The 22399-nt window shown below is 41.2% G+C and overlaps 1 protein-coding gene across 2 annotated transcripts in view; it reads left to right on the top strand.

Moving 5' to 3' along the window:
* The window catches only part of GSDME (gasdermin E), a 138228-nt gene extending 117914 nt beyond the window's left edge, over positions 1-20314 (top strand). The window contains exons 9-10 of one of the 2 annotated variants that reach the window (XM_069729871.1): positions 11810-11883; positions 19216-20314. In XM_069729871.1, coding sequence (XP_069585972.1) covers positions 11810-11883; positions 19216-19452 — 311 coding nt within the window. In that variant the 3' untranslated portion in view covers positions 19453-20314. The other variant, XM_069729872.1, reaches the window with a different exon arrangement.
* The last annotated feature ends 2085 nt before the right edge of the window (positions 20315-22399 follow it).

The following is a 22399-nucleotide window of genomic DNA, read 5'->3' as shown; positions in this document are numbered from 1 at the left end:
CCTGCACAAGGTGCAATCTTGCCTTGCGCAGGCATGTACTATGGAGGACAGAGAATGAACTTCAATCCAATATTGCAGCCAGCATGCAGCCAGAGGGTAAGGAAAGGGTGAATCAAAACCCCGCCTCCATGGCTGAAGATTGTTCCCTCCAAATTCAGGTGACAGTGTCCCTTTAACCTTTGTGCAGCATATTTTCTATGGAGCATCTTATGGGGCCATTATTAACCTTTGTGCAGCATTATATGGGGCATATTTTTTGTATGGAGCATCTTATGGGGCCCATCATAAACTTTTTGGAGCATTATATAGGGCGTATTTTGTATGGAGCAGCTTATGGGACCCATCATGAACTGTATGGAGCATTATATGGGGCTCCTGATTCATTATGGATATTCAAAAACACTTAACCTACTGATGTCTCAATTTTACTTTTATTGGTATCTATTTTTATTTTTGAAATTTACCGTTAGATGCTGCATTTTCCACCCTAGGCTTATACTTAAGTCATTAAGTTTTCCCAGTTTTTTGTGGTAAAATTAGGTGCCTCGGCTTATACTCAGGTCGGCTTATACTCGAGTATATACGGTATATATATATAATTTTTTTTATATACCAAATCCAGTCTATGATTCAGAGTTTTCTGATAGGTTTCCCTGAAAGAGGTTCTACAGGAATAGAAAGACATTGTTGCTTTTTTGAAGAAAGCAGAAATCACTGACCAGGGGTTGTATTTGATATTGCAATACAGTGAGGGGAAAAAAGTATTTGATCCCTTGCTGATTTTGTAAGTTTGCCCACTGACAAAGACATGAACAGTCTATAATTTTAAGGGTAGGTTAATTTTAACAATGAGAGATATAATATCAAACATAAAGTCCAGAAAATCACATTGTATAAATTATATAAATTTATTTGCAATGAGAAATAAGTATTTGATCCCCTACCAACCATTAAAGTTCTTGCTCCTACAGACCAGTTAGACGCACCTAGTGAACTCGTTACCTGCATTAAAGACAGCTGTCTCTCATAGTCACTTTTTATAAAAGATCATACAACATGGGAAAAAATTCATGACTAGGTATAGGCAAATAATGGGCAACAAACAGAATCAACAGTCATGATATGCACGCTTCTAATTGGGTGTAATTGACTCCCTTAATGAAAGGGGGGGTATTCTAATTAATATGAGTGCAGAGTTCAAGTACTGTAGATTTCTGTGATGAAATTGGTGTCATTTATGGCCCTTATTGTAAGACTGAGGGCATCAAATGATGTACCTGCTGGTTTTAGCCCTTGTTCAGTGAGTAAAATCATTTGTTCCAGACATTGTACCAAAGGATAAAGAACTTTGATCAATAAGTTGATTGGAGAGGGAAAACATATAAAGAAGTTGAGAAAATAATTGGCTGCTCAGCTAAAAAGATTTCCATTGCTTTAAAACGACAAACAAAAACTCAAAACACGTGGTAGGAAAAGAAATACTATAATTTGTATATATCATAGAATCACAAGAATGAAGCATCCAATGATCAGCTCCCAGGAGGTCAAAGAAGATTTTCAGTCACCTGTTAGTCCTGCAACCATCAGAAGACACCTACATGAAGCCAAACTATTTGCAACAAATCCTCGTAAAGTACCATTGCTGAAAAAAAAGACGTGTTGAAAAGGTTAATGTCTGCCAAAGAACACATTGACTGGCCTAAAGAGAAGAGGCACAACATTCTGTGGACAGATGAGAGAAAGATTGTTCTTATTGGACCTAAAGGCCACAGACCGTGTGTGAGACGACCCATCAACACTGAATTTAAACCGCAGTACACAGTAAAACATGGAGGTGAAGTCATAATGGTTTGGGATGTTTCTCATACTGTGGAGTTGGGCCCATTTATTGCATACCAGGCACCATGGACCAGACTGAATATATCATTATACTGGAAGAGGTCATGTTGCCTTATACTGCAGAAAAAATGCCCTTGAAATGGGTGTTTCAGCAGGACAACGACCCCAAACATACCAGTAAGTGGGCAAAATCCCAGTTCCAGACCACCAAGATTGATGTTAGGAAGTGTCCACCCCAATCCCCAGCCTTCAATCTGATTGAGAATTTGTGGAGTGAGATCAAAAATGCCGTTTTTGATACATGCTGGTTTAGCATGAGAAAAAAAATTTCAACATGCTGTGAGTGCATCAGATAATCAGACCGTGCACACCCATACAAGTCTATGGGTGCGTGTAAAACATCAGACTGCACTTGGATGTCATCTGAGTGCAGTCAGATTTACCATGGAGAAGATGGAGAAATGAAGTTCTACGTCTTTGCCACACCTGAGCTGCGATTCTCTCATGGGAGAGAATCGGCTCACAGTAAACTGACACTGCTCAAACTCTGATCAAGTTTGAGATTGTCATTAGCATAATCGGCCCGATTCTCTCGGATGAGAGAATTTATGGCCGTTTGACCATAGCCAAAGTACACTCCCTGACAGAAGTTGTCGCTTATCCATGTTATGTAAATAAAAGCTTATAACCTGACGTTAAATTCATTCATTGATTGTATAAATTATTCTTTTGAAAGCTGAAACCCTCCAAAATGTGGTTTAGGTTAATAAAATAAATTGTCATCAATGCAGAAATATTGATCAGTTAATGGACACAGAATGGCCAGATTTTGGCAAGACAAAAGTTTTGTCGCCTGGTCATATAATGCACCCAATCCAAATTTACATCCTCACCTGTTCTCAGTAAATGATCGGTTAATTACTGTGTGTGTATAAAAAGAAACCCAGCACCCCAGACCTTCACTTGAACTGCAACTTGAGCTCTGACAACATGCCAAAAATCCACCCTGCGAACAAAGCCTGGATTATCAAGAGGCTGAAGACCAGATCCACTGCAGAAGTGGCTGGCACCTTTAATGTGCCTCAGCGTCAAGTACAAAGAATTAAAAAAAGATTTGAAGAGACTGTGTTTGACAAGCCCAGGTCCGGCAAACCCCACAAGACAACTGCTCAGGAGGAACGTTTGTTCCAGGGTGCTTCTAAGAGTGTCATTGAAGTGATGTACAGCCAGATCAGGACAGGAAAAAGAGGAGATTGGGGACAATGATGAGTGTAGGGAGTCTGAAAGTGTGTGAGGATTAATAGCATGTAGATTTCTGAATGTATGGTAGGTAGGAGTGTGCTGGGGTGGGCGAGGATTTGTGAGTGTGAAGGAGAGAATGTTGTGGTCAGAGAGGGGAAGCGGTGAGTTATCTAGGTAGGAGATTGAGCAGAGATAAGTGAAGACCAGGTTGAGGGTGTTACCGTCTTTGTGTGTTTCAGAGGTTGAGAGCTGTGAGAGGCCTAGAGAAGTGGTTAGTGATAGAAGCTGGGATGCAGATGTGGAAGTGGGGATGTTGAAGTCTCCCAGGATAAGGGTTGGTAGTTCTGAGGACATGAATTGCGGCAGCCAGGCAGAGAAATGGTCCAGGAAGTGTGGGTGAGCCTGGGGGCCGGTATATGACCGCTACTCTGAGGGAGAGGGGACGAAAGAGCCTGATGGTGTGGACCTCAAAAGAAGGGAATGAGAGTGATTGAACTGGGGGGATGACCTGGAAGGTGCATTGTGGGGAGAGAAGTATGCCGACTCCACCACCATGTCTGTTTGTGGGTCTTGGGGAATGTGAGAATTGTAAGCCACCATGGAAAATGGCAGCAGGAGAGACAGTGTCAGAATCCTGAATCCAGGTTTCCATGAGGGCCAACAGATTCAGAGAGTTTTTCAGAAAGTAATTGTGTAGGAAAGGAAGCTTGTTGCATACAGACCGTGGATTCCAAAGGGCACAATTAAAAGAAGGAGATGAAGGAGTGCAATTAATATTAGTAAGATTATTAAGGTTTCGATGTAAGGCCGGGTAGGGGTTGAGGTTGGTGGATGGTGGACCAGGGTTGGGGGAGATGTCCCCTGATATCAGTAGGAGTAGGAAGATAAGAAGCAAGTAGTTTTTGGAATTGTATGAAGTTTTTTTGTGCAGAGTGTTTGGGCAAGATGGACTGAGGTTTTTCAGGAAGGTGAGAAGTGCATGGGAGCTGTACATGGGAGAGGGAAGGAGAGAGGAGCTGATGTATATGAGTCGTGACGGATGGGGGATTGGGCGGTGAAAGTGGATTGCAAGGGAACACAGGAGGATAGGAATAAAGCACATGGATAGATGGGAGTGCAGAGTGTGGGTTACCTGACTCCTGCCCTGACTAACTGCCATGGAATAACAGCTGTATCACAACGCTTAGCTTCATGACGCTTTGCTTCTGGGACGCTTGCATGCACCCCTTAGGATGTTTCTAAATTTATAGTCCAGACTGCTGGGTCAGAAGAGATGGATTGTGGGAACTAGTTGAGGATAATTTGGCCGCTGGGGCCAGCACACCAGGGTTTTTTTTTAGATGATCAAAGACATTCAGCCTGGCAACATCTATTTTAACACCTTCCACCAGATAAGATCTACACTGATCCCAGTCATGGATATGCAACAGTGAGTTTTAAATACAATGCACCAATGAATTATACCAATGAATTCAAATATGTTTCTAGATGGTAAAGCAGGAGATGACAGACAGCATACAGCAAGCAGAGGGAATTTTTACCATTAGAGTATATTACAGCAGAAGAGACAGCAAGCAGAGGTGGGAAGTTGTACTATTTGAATATATTGCAGGAGACAGCAAGCAGAGGGAATTTTTACCTGTGTGAAGAGAGAAGATGGATTTACATCACATCACCCCATAAAAGTGGTCAAATTCTGCAGCAGGATGGTGCTCCATCTCATACATCCATCTCTACAACAAAGTTCCTCCAGGCAAAAAAGATCAAGGTGCTCAAGGACTGGCCAGCCCAGTCACCAGACATGAACATCATTGAGCATGTTTGGGGTAGAATGAAAGAGTAAGCTTGGAAGACAAAACCAAAGAATCTGGATGAACTCTGGGAGGCATGTGAGACTGCATTCTTTGCTATTCCTGATGACTTCATTAATAAATTGTATGAGTCATGGTTGAAGCGCATGGATGCAGTCCTTCAAGCTCCTGGAAGTCACACAAAATATTAAATATGACTCTAATAGCACCACAACTTCATTCACCAATGATATGCAACATATATTTGTATTTTAAGTTAATTATTTGTTTGAATATCACATTACTTTCTATGGGCGACAAAACTTTTGTCTTGCTAAAATCTAACCATTCTGTGTTCATTACCTGATCAATATTTCTGCATTGATGCCAATTTATTTTCTTAACCTAAACCACATTTCGGAGGGTTTCAGCTTTCAAAAGAATAATTTATACAACCAATGGATGAATTTAACGTAAGGTTTTATTTTTCATAACATGGATAAGCAACATAACTTCTGTCAGGGAGTGTATGTGAGTAGTGCAGTCACGCAGACCAAAACCAACATGCACTAATGAAGACTGCAGCGAACAAGGTGGGAAATTACAGAGAGAGAGTGCAATAGGCACAGTATGTGAGAGCAAAACCAAAGGTTGAACCAGGTAACAAAGCTAAGATTTAGAACAGGTGAAGGTCAGTAACACAACGACAAAGATTGAATCGGAAGCTGTCAAAAAATATTCAGATACAGGGGTTAGATGAAGAAATTCTTTGGAATAACAAACAGGTGTAGGAAAACAATAAAACTTAATGAAAGAACACAAACAGCCTAAAAAAATAATAAAAAGACACGTAGGATGCCATAGTTTTCCAGATGGTAGAATGTGCTGTAACCTGTAGGTAGTGAGCTCAAAACACCAGAGGAGTCGGATGATTACTTTGTTAGAACAAGCTAGAAAAGCAAAGAAAAAAGCATTTAGAATTTGTAAAGAAATGAATATTGATTTATATTTTTAATAATAATAATAAAAAAAAAAAGATTTCGGGTGCATTTTGTTTTTGTAATTTCAGTACATGATTATAAAGGTTTTACCTTTCCCAATGTTCACAGTAAAATCTTAAAAGTTATGATCCCAGCGGTGGCCCATTGGAGGGCTCAGTGGAAAGTGTGAGAACTACAATATTTAAGGATTATTTGTTAAAACATTTAGTAATTTTCTAACAATGTATTCTCTTTAATATTGTAAAGCAGAAGCACTGCTCTACAGCCCGGCACCACTTAGGGAAGATGTGACTAAAGTTCAGCAATAATTCATAAGCAGTTTAAGGTTTCCATGGAGCTGAAATAGTTCAGTACCCACAGGTGGCAAACATGGGTTCCTACATCCCTGGAGGCCGTGATAGTTTACTATTGAGTTTAATTTCTTCAAAATTAGTAAAATGGAGCTACTAGGGTTAAGTATTTCACTCTCCACTGTGTCTGTACACTGTAGGGCATTAACACGCCTAATAAATGGGGATCAACCTAGCTCATGCTTAAATCAATGTAAACAGGAATGGCAGAAGGATGCATTTGAAAACAAAAGTCGGTTCAACAAAAATGACAGATATTCTACCACTTGGTTCTTCTGTACCACCTTCCAGCCCTGTCAGACTTATGGTACCTTCATGGGATAAACTCACTCTGTATATAAAATACCTGCAGATAGTCCCCTTTTGCCACCCATATATCTCTTGGTCTGACAACGGCTCTGTTTTCCAGTATATATACTTGCTGACATTTGACAGCCAGGGTTCTTTTTTTTTTTTTAAACTGGAAACCTACAGATTATTTTGACTATAATGATAATCATTTTACAGTTCACAGTGTCTTAATTTCAGTTTTATTGGCTGTAGACATGGATCACTTATAATCATAAAGATTTATTATGGCTTCAGCTGTCCAGAAAAAAATAAAAAGTCAAGTTGGCAGCCCTATTGACAGCTTGCTGGCAATCTTTTCAACAACTCCCTCTTCACTCCACAACAATCCGTGTCGCTGTCTTTGCAGGACAGTACACACTTACACAACCCTTTGTCACAACCCTTTGTCACAACCCCTCTCTTTTCACCAGTCTCCCGCCATAGCGAGCTTGGCATTGTGCACACAGATGCGGCCTACACTTCAGTCACTACATCACAGTCCTTCTTGGTCCCTTTTTGACACTCTTCTTCACCTCCTCTGTTGTGTCTACTCTTCGCCCATCTTAAAATCCCTCATATTCTTTAGTTAGAAATTCACCCCTATTTTTTGTAAGAGGGTGGCAAACTCCTTTTACAAAACATATAAAAATGCTAAATTGGTTTGTCTGGATCAGGTCAGCATTTTAATTGATATTGATCTCTTTTCCTACTTGCACTGGTCCAATATGATGAACTGGCCGTAAACTAGAACCTTGGAGAAAAACCCTACAAATGTATGTGATGTTCCTTTCGCCTGTTGTTTGAGAGCTGCTTTGTTCTTCCAGTGTGTAGTCACAGCTGTTCATTATAGTTATAGTATCCTATTTGTCTGCTGGTTTTAATAAAAAAAATATCCTTGTTTTCCCTTAAGGACTTCTGTGCCATCTGCTCGTTTTAATTTCTGCTCAATATTTGCAGGATTGTATAAGCAATTCCTTGTCACTGGCTTCACGCTGTCTTCATGATATCCACTTATCCATATATGCTATTTCAAAAAAACATCCTACCATATTTAGGGGGATTTTTTCCCTACTTGTACTAACATGTATTCCCTCGCTGAGACTTTGCAATGAATGACGCCAGTGGCACGCGTCACCCGTGACAGGCGTGCTAATGTAAGCTGTTAACCTCTGATAGCCCAGTGGCATGTATTGCAGTGCAGGGAGCCAGTGGTTCTCTGTGTCGCAATTCATTTCAACTGAATGTGCGTCCTCGGACCCACATCCGGCTGAAGTAGGCGCTGGCATTGGCGGGCCAAGTCCCGCATGAGCCCAGTCACTGGCTCTGCGACTACAATTGTTTCACTCCTGTTAAGGAAGACATCCATATCCATGTTTCTTTAGATAGCTTACAAGATAGTGCGCATTGTGGCTCATAGGGTCAAAAAAGTTTGTTCAGACCTTTCTGTTGTTAGTGGAGAAACACCGTTCCCACCATGTCAGTTTTGAAGGTGACAGTCACTGTAGCATGCTCTTTTCTCATACTGTTGCCCAAGGAGTAAAAGTCGATCTTCTTGGGACTGTACCAGAAATTGAACTGACAACAGGAAAGCTTTGGGGCGTTTGAGCTCCTCTATAGAGCATGGCATGTGACTGCTGCAGCCAATCACTAGTCGCGACCGTGGCTACAATGGCGTCAACAGGTTCCTGCTAAAGCCGGTCATTGACTACAGAGGACAAGTGTTGACAAGTCACATTAGCACTGGAGCCTGGATAGCGGGGACCAATGGAGCATCCGCACTGGTTAAGAGAAAACTTTTAAAATGTATCACTAACTTGTTATAACAGAACACTGGGTATTTTATCCTCCATTGTTTTGTTATAACAAGTTATTGATACAGTTTAAAAGTTTTCTCTTAACCAGCTGAAGTTCATGCTGAGATTTTGTTTCTTTTTAATTGTATTTTTAAACTATTATTAACTTTTAACTTAAATCTTAACGCTTGACAGCAACACACATTGGTTTCAAGTTGAAACCGTTCCAAATGTAACATAATCGAGTACAGATTTCCTGGGGTGTAAATCAATAAAACGAGCTCTGATCCTTTTAAAGCATAAATGTATAAAGGAAGACGGTTCACTGCTACATCATAACATAATTATACCGTAAATCAGTTACACAGCAGTGATGATTATTACGCATTGGATTTAGATGGTTTGTTTTAAGTAACCAGAATTAGAATGTATTTGCACTGCACATGCCTCGGATGAGTGACGCTGGATACAGTGATGTTCGTCACCCATCAGCCCCGCTTTTAAAAGAAAAAAAAAAAACATTGATGGTATCTCTATTTTTACTGGATGCTTCTGCAAAGAATAATGTAGTCAACTACGCTTTTTTTACATGCCATAAAAAAGGTTTGTCAAATATCGCAATATATCGCTGTGCTATCCTGTTTTCATGGCCCATAGACTTCTATTGGCCTTTATCATTTATTTTGCCCATTAAAAAATGGACATGTGCACTGTCCCATAGGTTATAATGGGCACATGTGGCATCCGTTAAAAAAAACAAACGGATTATGTACTGGAAACACAGACAAGTGAAGGAGGACTAAGACTTAAAATGGTGTCAGCTTCTACTAAAGGCAATACGGTAAAGGAACCAAGTCTGCATAAAAATGAGTGGTTGATTTAAGCATTATAACAGCAATTCTGTGAAAATACAGTGTTACACAGAGGAGATATTATTCACGCTGCCGGCAGAGCCGTGTTGCTATGGCACTTGGCACAATGGACATCTCCTGGATGGCCCCCAAGTGGAATCACAATTTGTATCTGTTTCATGGCTTGTAACATATCTTTTTATTGCCACTTCTTAATATTTTACTAATTGTTCCCAAGTTCCTTATGCCTGAGATATTATCGTCTGTACTTGCCAAATGTTATTCTTATAGGGTCAAAGAGACTCACAGTGTAACAGTATGGTGACTACAGGCAGTATCTATATCCTGCCATTACATTTACCAGTCCTGCGCAATAGATACATCATTATTACTGACTTGGGGAGTAAAATAACTACAATGGGTATTGATGAGCTGATTGTCTGATGACAGATTTCATATGGCAGGTGTAGATTATTTTCTGGGGGGTGGGGAGGAAACGATATGATGAAAATGTAGTATTTCACATGGGGTCCTTATTCTCTAATTCATGGACAGCTCGAGTCCATCAGAACAGGAAAAAATGTTAGGCTGTGGTAATACACATACAATGCCCACTGCTGAGCACTGCGCCATTATAATCTCCCAAAAACCAGGATTGCAATGGAAATCCCAATGGATTCATTCACCATTATAAATCTGTTGGAGGTACTGTGAATAATGCACTTTGTGCCTGCAGCCTTCGTCTTTTTAAAGGGATACTGTCACCTGAATTTGGAGGGAACAATCTTCAGCCATGGAGGCGGGGTTTTTGGGTGTTTGATTCACCCTTTCCTTACCCGCTGGCTGCAATATTGGATTGAAGTTCATTCTCTGTCCTCCATAGTACACGCCTGCGCAGAGCAAGATTGCCTTGCGCAGGCGTGTACTACCGAGGACAGAGAATGAACTTCAATCCAATATTGCAGCCAGCATGCAGCCAGCGGGTAAGGAAAGGGTGAATCAAAAACCCCAAACCCCGCCTCCATGGCTGAAGATTGTTCCCTCCAAATTCAGGTGACAGTGTCCCTTTAAGATGTGACAAAATCATTGTCCGCCACGTTTTTATGCTCGTGTGAACAATACAAACACTGCCAGGACAGTGTCTAAATTCACTTTGCTGCCTTGATAATAGTCAATGGCTCCATTGGGTTTCCATCAAAATACTGTTCTTTGGTGATTCCAACAAAAACCCCTACATAGTGCTCAACGAGGAGCAGTGTGTGTGTGCGAATCTCATCTCTCTGTGTTCTAGGTCGGGACTCCTCTGTATAAAACCTTATTTAGACGCCCATGAAACACGGTCTGAGTATGGACTGTGATGTGCGGACTGGCCACGGGTCCCCCAACCCGGACTAAACAGTCCCATCTGTGCCCATGAGACTACCAGGATTGGGCCAAAAGACCTGCGCCCAGTCTGTGTATCATAGCCTGTACTCTGATGCTTAATGGAGGATATTTAACATTAGGGTCTAAGAACAGAGGTTTTCATAATGAGCATTGCGCCAAATATTTGTTAGCCACTTTTTTAACCATTTCAGCAACTAAGTCTTATTGCTTTGTCTGATTACTGTTGTAAGATATAAGATGTATAGTTGCAGTGGCCTCCATTACATGAAATGTATACTGTGATACTTCTTTTGAAATCTTGCTGTTATATGCCATGTAAAAGCAACCGGCATGACAATGTAATTGTAGGGCATGTACACAAATCTATAAAGGCTATCTTCTATCTATAAGGTATATGCTTATCATATACAGTAGACCCCATAAAGGGGGTTATCCGGAACGTAGGTGTTTTTTTTTCCTATATGGCTAAGAACTTACTGGCAAGTAGTTTCTACCTACCTGCCTGTTCTGCATTGCGAAGACCTCTCCCGGGTCAGGCAGCGACTTCCCTGCTTCTTTTGACCTCACATCGATGGAGCAGTGGCTTCTTTTCCACTCTGTTCTGTCAATGGGGCTTCACTGCCTATGCTGTGCCGATTCCCCACTGTCTCCCCAAGATTAGGCAATGGGAGCAGGAGACTTACCAGTAAGAGCGCTCCATAACTGTTCTGAACCGGGACAGATCGTCTCAGGGCAGAACAGGTAGGGAGCTGGCAATTACCTGCCTGTAAGTTCTGAGTCCAATAGGAAAAAACCCTAAGTCGTGGATAACCCCTTTAATTGTGGGTTGTGGTATTGTATCCTGAGCTCATTTACTAAAAGAGGAAACATATGGATGTACTCTCAATAAATCGTAGCTGTGCAGACGTGAATAGAAATGATCCAGGTGACCATTCGCTATACCTGGCCATTGCTTGCTGGCTGGCAGTAATAATTGCAGAGTACAAGTTCTGCGGCACTGGTCGCCGATCTGGGATCTGATACTATTTGCTAAATCACTGGCCGTCGTGTTTCTTCTTCCAATCTCTAAGTCCACATACTGTTCGCAGTACATTAACATTGCATGAAGCCGTTCACAAGCTCAGACTCTCCGGCATGGTTTCTTCCCAGTTGTCATAACTCAGCACATCGTCTTCAGACTTGCTGCAGTGATATGTACTTTGATAATGAAATGTGTATTTCTTGCAGAGTTGCCAGATGCTGCCTTGACAATACTTGGTGCTTGCTGCGAACGTCATCTCCTGCCAGCACTTTGTGCCCTGGTGAGTATGACAGTCATGTACAGTCGGGTTGGAGCCATCTTACAGGGTCCTCATTGTATATTCTCGTTGAAGCGATAATTCGTTTACAAGAAAATAAGACTCATGAAAAAGCTTCACGTCTTATATGATTAGAGAAAAGCAAGTGAAATATTAAACATTTCTAAAGACAAATTATCAAACAATTAGATGACTTCTTTAATTTCCGAACCTTGAGTAGGACAATTAAAGGGACTGTCGGGAGCCTCACCTGTATGAGCCAGACTGGGGAGCTGCACCAGTTATGGAGAAATCCCGCTGTCCTTGGCATGTATTATTCCCTTCCCTCAGTTTCTTTGTATTATTAAAGAGGTCTCCCATGGGTCATCTCCTATATAAAAGCTTCAAACTGGTTGTGAAAGTCTGCCAAACACATAAGTTATTGTTAACATTCAGGAAGTATTTAATGAGCTACTACTGCCCATACAGCTGCAATGACCCCTTGGCTAGGGTTTGCCACTCAGATTTACCCAACTTTTGGGTACAAATATTTTGAAGTGATACAGCTTCCATATTACAACACAACTAAACAAATCTACCGCTCAGGAGGATATGACAGGTGGCTGACTATACCTACTGAGCTTCATTGCTGGATCTATAGACTGTATATGAGATTTTACTTATAGCTCTAATGAAACAATGACAAGTGTTACCTTCTTTATATAGGAGGACCAAACATGACCAGTGTTCCTGTTTATTCTTTTAATGAGAAATATTTTATTTTGTCTTTTTTTTTATCCAAACCCTTGCAGAACAGTGTTGTAGGTGATAGACTGATAGGCCAGAGCAAGGGTGCACAACTTGTGGCCCTTTCATGCCATTCTGTGTGCTGCCTCCAACCATATGGGCAGGGAAATGCTGACAGGTTAACCATATGTGTGCTGCCTCACACAGAAGTGTAGTGGCAATAGCTGAGGAGCAGGGACTGGCGAGTACTAATGGTGCCTGTGTAGGCATCTCTTGAGGCCTTATACATCATGAAAATGGGGTCTCTGAAACCTGTTGGCACTCCAGAAAGGAGTATGTGAATTAGACACGTGGCCTTCTATGACGCCACTATAGCTTATGGGAGTTCTGAATCATTAGGTAGTAAGCAAAAAGACAATGAGCTATTGTAGACATGTGCATGTATGACCTCGTCCTCTTTAGGGCCTATTTACAGTTTTTTTAATGGGATTAAGGCTACTTTCACACTGGCGTTTTTTGCAATATGTTGCAATGCGTCGTTTATGGGAAAAAACGCATCCTGGAAAGTTGTTTGCAGGATGCATTTTTGCCCCATAGATTAACATTAGCGACGCATTGACGTCGCAACCGTCGTGTGACGGTTGCGCCATGCTGTGGTGGACCACCGGGAGCAAAAAAAGTTACATGTAATGTTTTTTCCTGCCGACAAACCGCTTTTTTCCGACCGCGCATGCGCAGCCGGAACTCCGCCCCCACCTCCCCGCACCTTACAATGGGGCAGCGGATGCGCAGGAAAAATGCATCCGCTGCCTCCGTTGTGCGGCGCATTTCACTGCTAGTCCGACGCTAGTGTGAAAGTAGCCTTAGAAGTGTATTTTTACTTTAAATCCACATAAAAAATGTTTCAAATACTCTGTGGAAAAGCTTCCTATTAGTTTTACTTCAGAACGTTCAAAGTAACGTGAAAAAAAACAGCACTGTGTGCATTAAAGTTTCCTACCAAAATCAGCTGGAAACTTATTCAAAGACTTTTTGATGCGGATTTAGGAGCAGAACCTATTTCTAAATCTTTGTGGAAAAAAAACCTCAGTGTGAACATAACACTAGACTGCTGATTTTTTGGAACTAAAAGTCCTGTAAGTAGAATTAGTACCTATTAGACATTTATGGTATATTCTTTGGACATAAATGTCACAGAATGTAATACTCCTTTAATTTTTTGTGCGGCCTCTGGATTTGTCCAGTATGGCAATATGACCTGGCAGAGGCGTAGCTAGGGTTTTGGTTCAGAAACTTCTGAGTGGGCCCCCGAGTATAATGCACTCCCCATAGGCCTCCATATAGTTTAATGCACTCCCCATAGGCCTCCATATAGTAGAATGTATTCCTTATAGGCCTCCATATAGTAGAATGTATTCCTTATAGGCCTCCATATAGTAGAATGTACTCCCTATAGGCCCCCATATGGTATAATGCACTTCCCATAGGTAGACTCTATATAGTATAATGCACACCCCCAGGCAGACTCTGTGTTGTATAATGCACGACCCATAGGCAGAATTTAAGACTATAGTATAATGCACCCTCCCATAGCCAGACTCTATAATACAGTGTACCCCCTCATAGGCACACTCTGTAGTATACTGCACCCCCATAGGCAGACTCTATAGTATATTGCACTCCCCATAGGCAGACTCTATAGTGTGATGCAGCCCCCCTTGGCAGACTCTATAGTATAATGCAGCCCCCCCATAAGCAGACTCTATATAATATAAAGCACCCCATAAAAAATACACATCCAATACTCCCCTCTGCTCTGAGCGCCCGCACATCTCCGTACAGCGGGCGCCGAGTAGTGACGTCATCGTGACGCCTGTCAGTGTCTGCGTCAGTAACGTCAGATGCTGAGAAGGGGATGATGGGAAAGGGAGCGTAACGCTCCCTCTCTCATCAATCTGGTCAACTGTATCGGCATCCAGCAGATACAGATGAACTTGCGAAGACGGGGAGGGGGAATCACTGCTGGCATGGGGACCCTTCTTGCTCAGGGGCCCCATAGTGGTTGGGTGGCAGAGCAGGGAGATCGATTCCCCTTGCTCTGCTGCAGAATGTATCTGTATCGGCGAGCTGTGCACGCCAATACAGTTACAGTAGCATGGCTCCGGGTGGGCTCCCTCAGAGCGCAGGGCCTGGGGCGACCGTCCCCTCTGCCCCCCCAGTAGCAACGCCACTGACCCCTGGGATAGCGGATAGGCAGTATTAAATAAGCTGGAATAAAATAAGACATAGAAATATGTAAAGATAAGCAAAAAAAAAAATGCAGATTATTCAACACCTAGACAGAAAATGTGGACTCAACTGTAATTTGGTTAAGAGTGAAAATTGAAATGAGGTCACAGAGTGAGGAACGCTACTAAAATAGACTTGGCAGGGATTACAAGCCCTGATAGTGTTCCATACGTGTGACCAGCGTGGGTGCTGTGATTTCTCTTTTTATTTAGTTATCACAGCAAGGCCACGCTGTTTTGGCTGGAGAACAGGCATTTAGTAATTTAGTATTCAGAGAAGATCTAACCGCAGTGTCTGCTTAGGAGATGTTCTCAAGGATATCACCCAGACAAATATTGTTATCTGCGGCCAGGAGGGATCTAACATCTCCGCACATACTCTGCACACATAGATTTCCTTTACTGCTTGGGTGCAGAAGGTTAGTTATGCACTTAACCATTAGACAGTAAAGGACACAAGCAATGAATACAGATTTGTTGGTTTAGATTTAAGTTTAGAAATGTTGAAGATAAAAAAAATAGTTTGACAGCATCTTATTATACACTAGTTCTGCATATTTCTGGTCTTATTCACACTTAATTTATTCAAGCAAAAAAGTATTTTTGGCCCCACTGTATCTCCATATGTTTCCAATTACATACAGAGGCTAATGGAGGAATCCTAATGAAAAAGTTCACGTCACATTTCCACAAGTGCTTTCTACGCTATACACAGAGTGTGTACTGCTCTGGAGTACGGGGGCAATGGGGGTTCGGGTGGTCACGGTGTCTGTGCCTACGGCATTAGGGTGGGTTTACAAGAACAGAGAAAAAAAATCTTCAGGCGCGGACAATTCTCTTCTCATCCTTATGCAATTTGTTTTTGCACAGCAGCAGCTATTAAACATTTACATGCCTAAATACAATCTATCAAGTCCAAGAATTACCATGTACCGTATAAATCACATGTTATTCTGTCGCTCCATATGGAATACTATTTTTTTTTTTAATAGGCGAATCTTGTCCAACACACGGAAAAATCTAGTGCTTGATGCAATTTTTTTTTCCACTCGTAGATTGTGTGAAATAAATCACTCATCTGCACCATCCCATTGAATAACATTGGCCTGAGTCCTGTCCGTAAATGCGATTGTGTGAACCAACCCTTAAAGTGATCAGATTAAGGGTGCGAGAAGACGAAGAAAGTAATTTCTTCATCATCTCCATTCTCTGTGTCTGTGGATGTCGGACTGAACTCAACTTACATCAGAGTGCAGTCCAATGCTTCACACACACCAATGGACTTGTATCGGCATGAGAAAGTAATCGCAGATCTGCATTGCCGTATAGTAAAACATTGGGCCAAGTGCTAACCGATAAAACATCACATTCTGAAGCTGCAAACCAACAGCGATACCCACAAAACCAACTTGGTCAGTTTTGTTTCCATCAAGTACAGTTATTGCATATTTACAGTATACTATATACCATAATCTTCTAAAAAGTATGGGTTCCTCTGGGCCAATGAACCCTGTCCCCTTGGGTGTGGTGGGGAATAAATTAGAAGATGACCACGTACTTACTATTTATTTCTATGGGAATTATGGAGATGGTCAAACATGGCTGCACACTTGTTTTACCGATTGTGAAAGTGAATAGTAAATAGTAAATGAAAAAGTAATTACTAGGTAGATTCTTAGTAACTTTGGTGCACATGCAATTTGAACTCCCGTCCTGATATGAGCAGGTAAGGAAAGTTAATTTTTTTCAGTTCTTCAATACCAAAAGTGAAACTCATATATTATATAGAGTCATTACAAACAGAGTGATAGAATACTTTATAACACCAGCTTGAAAAATGGTTTTAAAATCTGAAATCTTGTCCTACTGTAATGTATGCTTGGTAAATGCACTCAATACTTGGTCGGGGCTCCTTTTGCATCAATTACTGCATCACTGCAGCGTGGCATGGAGATGATCAGCCTGTGGCACTGCTGTTGTAGAAGGTGTTATGGAAGCCCAGGTTGCTTTGATAGCAACCTTCAGCTCGTCTGCATTGTTGGGTCTGGTGTCTCTCATCTTCCTCTTGACAATACCCCATAGATTCTCTATGGGGTTAAGGTCAGGCGAGTTTGCTGGCCAATCAAGCACAGTGATACTGTTGTTTCTAAACCATGTATTGGTACTTTTGGCAGTGTGAACAAGTGCCAAGTCCTGCTGGAGAATGAAATTTCCATCTCCAAAAAGCTTGTAGGTAGAGGGATGCATGAAGTGCTCTACAATTTCCTGGTAGACGGCTGTGCTGACTTTGGTCTTGATAAAAGACAGTGGACCTACACCAGCAGATGACATGGCTCCCCAAACCATCACTGATTGTGGAACCTTCACACTAGACCTCCAGCAGCTTGGATTGTGGCCTCTCCACTCTTCCTCCAGACTCTGGGACCTTGATTTCCAAACGAAATGCAAAATCTACCTTCATATGAAAACACATTGGACCACTGAGCAATAGTCCAGTTCTTTTCCTCCTTGGCCCAGGTAAGACGCTTCTGGCGTTGTCTATTGGTCATGAGTGGCTTGACACAAGGAATGTGACACTTGTAGCCCATGTCCTTGATATATCTGTGTGTGGTGGCTCTTGAAGCAATGACTCAAGCAGTCCACTCCTTGTGAATCTCCCCCAAATTTTTGAATGTCCTTTTCTTAACAATCCTTTGAAGGCTGCGGTTATCTTGGTTGCTTGTGCACCTTTTTCTACTACACTTTTTCCTTCAACTCAACTTATCATTAATATGCTTGGATACAGCAATCTGTGAACAGCCAGCTTCTTTAGCAATGACCTGTGGCTTACCCTCCTTGTGGAGTGTGTCAGTGACTGCCCTTTGGACATCTGTCAATTCAAAGCAGTCTTCCCCATGATTGTGGAGCCTACTGAAACAGACTAAGGCTATGTGCACAAGTTGCGGATTGGGGTGCAGAATTTTCTGCACAAACTCCGCATCTCCTGGCAGAAAACGCAGGTGCAGATTTGCTGCTGATTTTGTGCGTTTTTGTTGCGGATTTGATGCAGATTTTCTGCATTTTTTACCCCTGCAGATTTCTATAATGGAAGGGTTCAGAAACGCTGCAGTTCTGCACAAAAGAAGGGACGTGCTACGCTGTTTTCACGCGGATTTTTCCGCACCATTAGCACAGCATTTTTTTTTCTATCGATATACATTGTACTGTAAACCACTTTGTGGAACTGCAGCGTTTCTGCATGGAAAAAAACGCTGCGGATCCATACTAAATCCGCATTGTGTGCGCACAGCCTAAAGGACCTTTTTAAATGCTCAGGAAGTCTTTGGCAGTTGTTTATTTGTTAATTATTTTAATTTACTGAGATAATGACTAGTGATGAGCGAATATACTCGTTACTCGAGATTTCTCAAGCATGCTCGGGTGTCCTCCGAGTATTTATTAGTGCTCGGAGATTTAGTTTTCTTCACTGCAGCTGAATGATTTACATCTGTTAGCCAGCATATGTACATGTGGGGATTCCCTAGCAACCAGGCAACCCCCACATGTACTTATGCTGGCTAACAGATGTAAATCATTCAGCTGCAGCGAAGAAAACAATCTCCGAGCACTAAAAAATACTCTGAGGATACCCGAGCATGCTCGAGAAATCTCGAGTAACGAGTATATTCGCTCATCACTAATAATGACTTTTGGGTTTTCATTGGCTGTAAGCCATAATCATCAACATTAACAGAAATAAACACTTGAAATACATCACTGTGTTTTGTAATGACTTTGTATAATGAGTTTCACATTTTGTATTGAAGAACTGAAATAAATTAAGTTTTTGATATTGTAATTTAGTGAGAAGCACCTGTAAATATAAATATGGTGTAAGGTACACTCTCATTGAAGGCTTCTTTTAATGATAAGGTGCACCTTCACCAGTAGAGTGTTGCCCATTTAGCAGCGCACTTTAGGACGAAACCCCACTGTAAACTGCATTGTTAATGTGGCCTTGTGTTTTTGTGATTATTTATTTGATCACAGTAAATATCTGCAGTAGGAAAGTTTATTACAATTTTGTGCTCTAATCTTTGTTGTATTTTATTATTTTACAATCTTTAAAGCAGTGGAGCGATTCCAGAAAACACCAATGTCAGAAATTCAGACCAATGTGCATCAGCACATCTTGTAATTGAAACCCCAAGCAGTCCTCGCTTGCTGATAGCTACGCCTCTCCAAAGCCTTCTAGACCAAAATGCTCGTTTAAAACTATAAATCATAACATTACGGCCTGCGGGATTAACTGTGTTCCTATATTCCTTCTTTCTTTAATTAGCCAAACATCACATCAGATGAAGGACTTTGTTCAAGGACAGAACCGTTGCTGTCTAATCTCATCGACCAAGGCACATTTCATATTGTACAGAGGTTGTTCTCTTTATCTAACATGAGACTGAAGATGGATGAAAAAGCCATACATGCGATAACCTTCAAGGATCCCGGCTTTCTACCACTTATTCTTTACATTGCAATGTCAGGCTTTCATACATTAATAAAACACCTAAGGTTCTGAATTATGCTGGACTTCACCCCTGGATCCCAGCATAAAGGAAATGTATACATGGAGTTATTCAAGGCATCGGATATATTGAATTGTGAGTTAATCGATGTAAGGAAAGTGAATTATTTAATACAAATATGAATGTGGCTTTGTGTATGTTCATAATTTTGTGCAGCTATTGGACTGGAAGCTGTTTCTGTCAAGTTGTCTTTTGCCTTTCTAGTAACGAAATCAACATAAAATGGACTCGATTCACGACTCTGATTAATGAAGCAGAAAAGGGAACACAGGACTCCAGTTCAGTGCAAGGTCCTCAATGACCGAGTGAAATCTTTGACAATTATTCACGTTTTACAGATGTTTTATATAGGCGGGTGCCGTATGATGCGCATCAATTTTAATGACCATGCAAGTTTTTATCAAGACGCAGGATGATATTATTGTGAGCCTTTCCTCTTGCTTCTTTCACTGCTGGGAAAATCAGAAGAAATATGTCATAATATTATTATTACTACGGTGCAGTATTTAGGATGCCTTTTACTGGAAGCTTCCAGCAGCTGGAGTCCACAGCATAATAAAATATGTACTACTGGATTAGTTTTGTTGCTCGTGCTGCTTGTTTTATCCCCCCCATTTATATGATCTGTTTTCTATTGACTGTGTTTTTCATGGCATTCAGTATTTCCTCCTAACATTTCTTGTTATTCCTTCTACACCACAGACATCTCATGACTTTCAGAACAAACCTCATCATGAGATGTTTTACTACTGATGAATAGTCTCAGGGAGGTAACAGAGCGCTGATACTGAGCATTTCTAAACTGACTGATATTTTGTATTTCTCAGCCTTATATAATAAATGTTTTGTAACATCTGTTTTCTATTGCGTGGTCTGTATTTATAAATGGACTGTGGTAAAACATTATTATACACTTTACATTGGCCCAATTTAAACCGTCTAACGAGAGAAAGGGACCTTGTATCTTGTGGCATCCAATCATACAGAAGTTTATGAAGTTAAAGCTGAGTTCTGATTGGCTGCTATGGGCCACAAGGATAGTATTTTTTTTGTTAAACAAAAAGTGTATTACACCTGAAGAAGATTACTAAACTACAGTGCATCATCATGTACAGTTAGGTCCATATATATTTGGACAGAGACAACATTTTTCTAATTTTGGTTATAGACATTACCACAATGAATTTTAAACAAAACAATTCAGATGCAGTTGAAGATCAGACTTTCAGCTTTCATTTGAGGGTATCCACATTAAAATTGGATGAAGGGTTTAGGAGTTTCAGCTCCTTAACATGTACCACCCTGTTTTTAAAGGGACCAAAAGTAATTGGACAATTGACTCCAAGGCTATTTCATGGACAGGTGTGGGCAATCCCTTCGCTATGTCATTCTCAATTAAGCAGATAAAAGGCCTGGAGTTGATTTGAGGTGTGGTGCTTGCATTTGGAAGGTTTTGCTGTGAAGTAAACATGAGGTCAAAGGAGCTCTCCATGCAGGTGAAATAAGCCATCCTTACACTGCAAAAACGGAAAAAACCCTTCCGAGAAATTGCTACAATATTAGGAGTGTCAAAATCTACAGTTTGGTACATCCTGAGAAAGAAAGAAAGCACTGGTGAACTCATCAATGCAAAGAGACCTGGGCGCCCATGGAAGACAACAGTGGTGGATGATCGCAGAATAATCTCCATGGTGAAGAGAAACCCCTTCACAACAACCAACCAAGTGAACAACACTCCAGGAGGTCGGCGTATCAATATCCAAATCTACCATAAAGAGAAGACTGCATGAAAGTAAATACAGAGGGTTCACTGCACGGTTCAAGCCACTCATAAGCATCAAGAATAAAAATGCTAGACTGGACTTTGCTAAAAAGCATCTAAAAAAGCCAGCACAGTTCTGAAAGAACATTCTTTGGACAGATGAAGCCAAGATCAACCTCTACCAGAATGATGGAAAGAGAAAAGTATGGCGAAGGCGTGGTACAGCTCATGATCCAAAGCATACCACATCATCTGTAAAACACTGCAGAGGCAGTGTGATGACTTGGGCATGCATGGCTGCCAGTGGCACTGGGTCACTAGTGTTTATTGATGATGTGACACAGGACAGAAGCAGCCGAATGAATTCTGAGGTATTCAGAGCCATACTGTGTGCTCAGATCCAGCCAAATGCAGCCAAACTGATTGGTCGTCGTTTCATACTACAGATGGACAATGACCCAAAACATAAAGCCAAAGCAATCCAGGAGTTTATTAAAGCAAAGAAGTGGAATATTTTTGAATGGCCAAGTCAGTCATCTGATATCAACCCAATTGAGCATGCATTTCACTTGTTAAAGACTAAACTTCAGACAGAAAGGCCCACAAACAAACAGCAACTGAAAACCACCATAGTGAAGGCCTGGCCGAGCATCAAAAAGGAGGAAACACAGCGTCTGGTGATGTCCATGAGTTCAAGACTTCAGGCAGTCATTGCCAACAAAGGGTATTCAACCAAGTACTAAAAATGAATATTTTATTTAAAATTATTGAATCTGTCCAATTACTTTTGGTCCATTTTAAAACAGGGTGGCACATGTTAAGGAGCTGAAACTCCTAAACCCTTCATCCAATTTTAATGTGGATACCCTCAAATGAAAGCTGAAAGTCTGAACATCAACTGCACCAGAATTGTTTTGTTTAAAATTCATTGTGGTAATGTCTATAACCAAAAATAGAAAAATGTTGTCTCTGTCCAAATATATATGGACCTAACTGTAGATGGTAGTTAAAGGGAGTGTAATGCAGCGGTGTTCACACAGTGCGGTAAAGAGGCGGTGACCCAGGTTAGATCAACTTCAAAGTCTTTATTTTCAAAACTCACAAAGTTAAGGCAAACTTTATCCTTCGGTTGGAGAGCCAAGTCATGAAATACAGTCCGTACCAAACCAGTTACCTTG

The sequence above is a fragment of the Ranitomeya imitator genome, chromosome 6 (assembly GCF_032444005.1).
Source record: "Ranitomeya imitator isolate aRanImi1 chromosome 6, aRanImi1.pri, whole genome shotgun sequence".
Lineage (NCBI taxonomy): Eukaryota > Metazoa > Chordata > Amphibia > Anura > Dendrobatidae > Ranitomeya > Ranitomeya imitator.
This window is presented reverse-complemented; position numbering and strand designations above follow the sequence as displayed.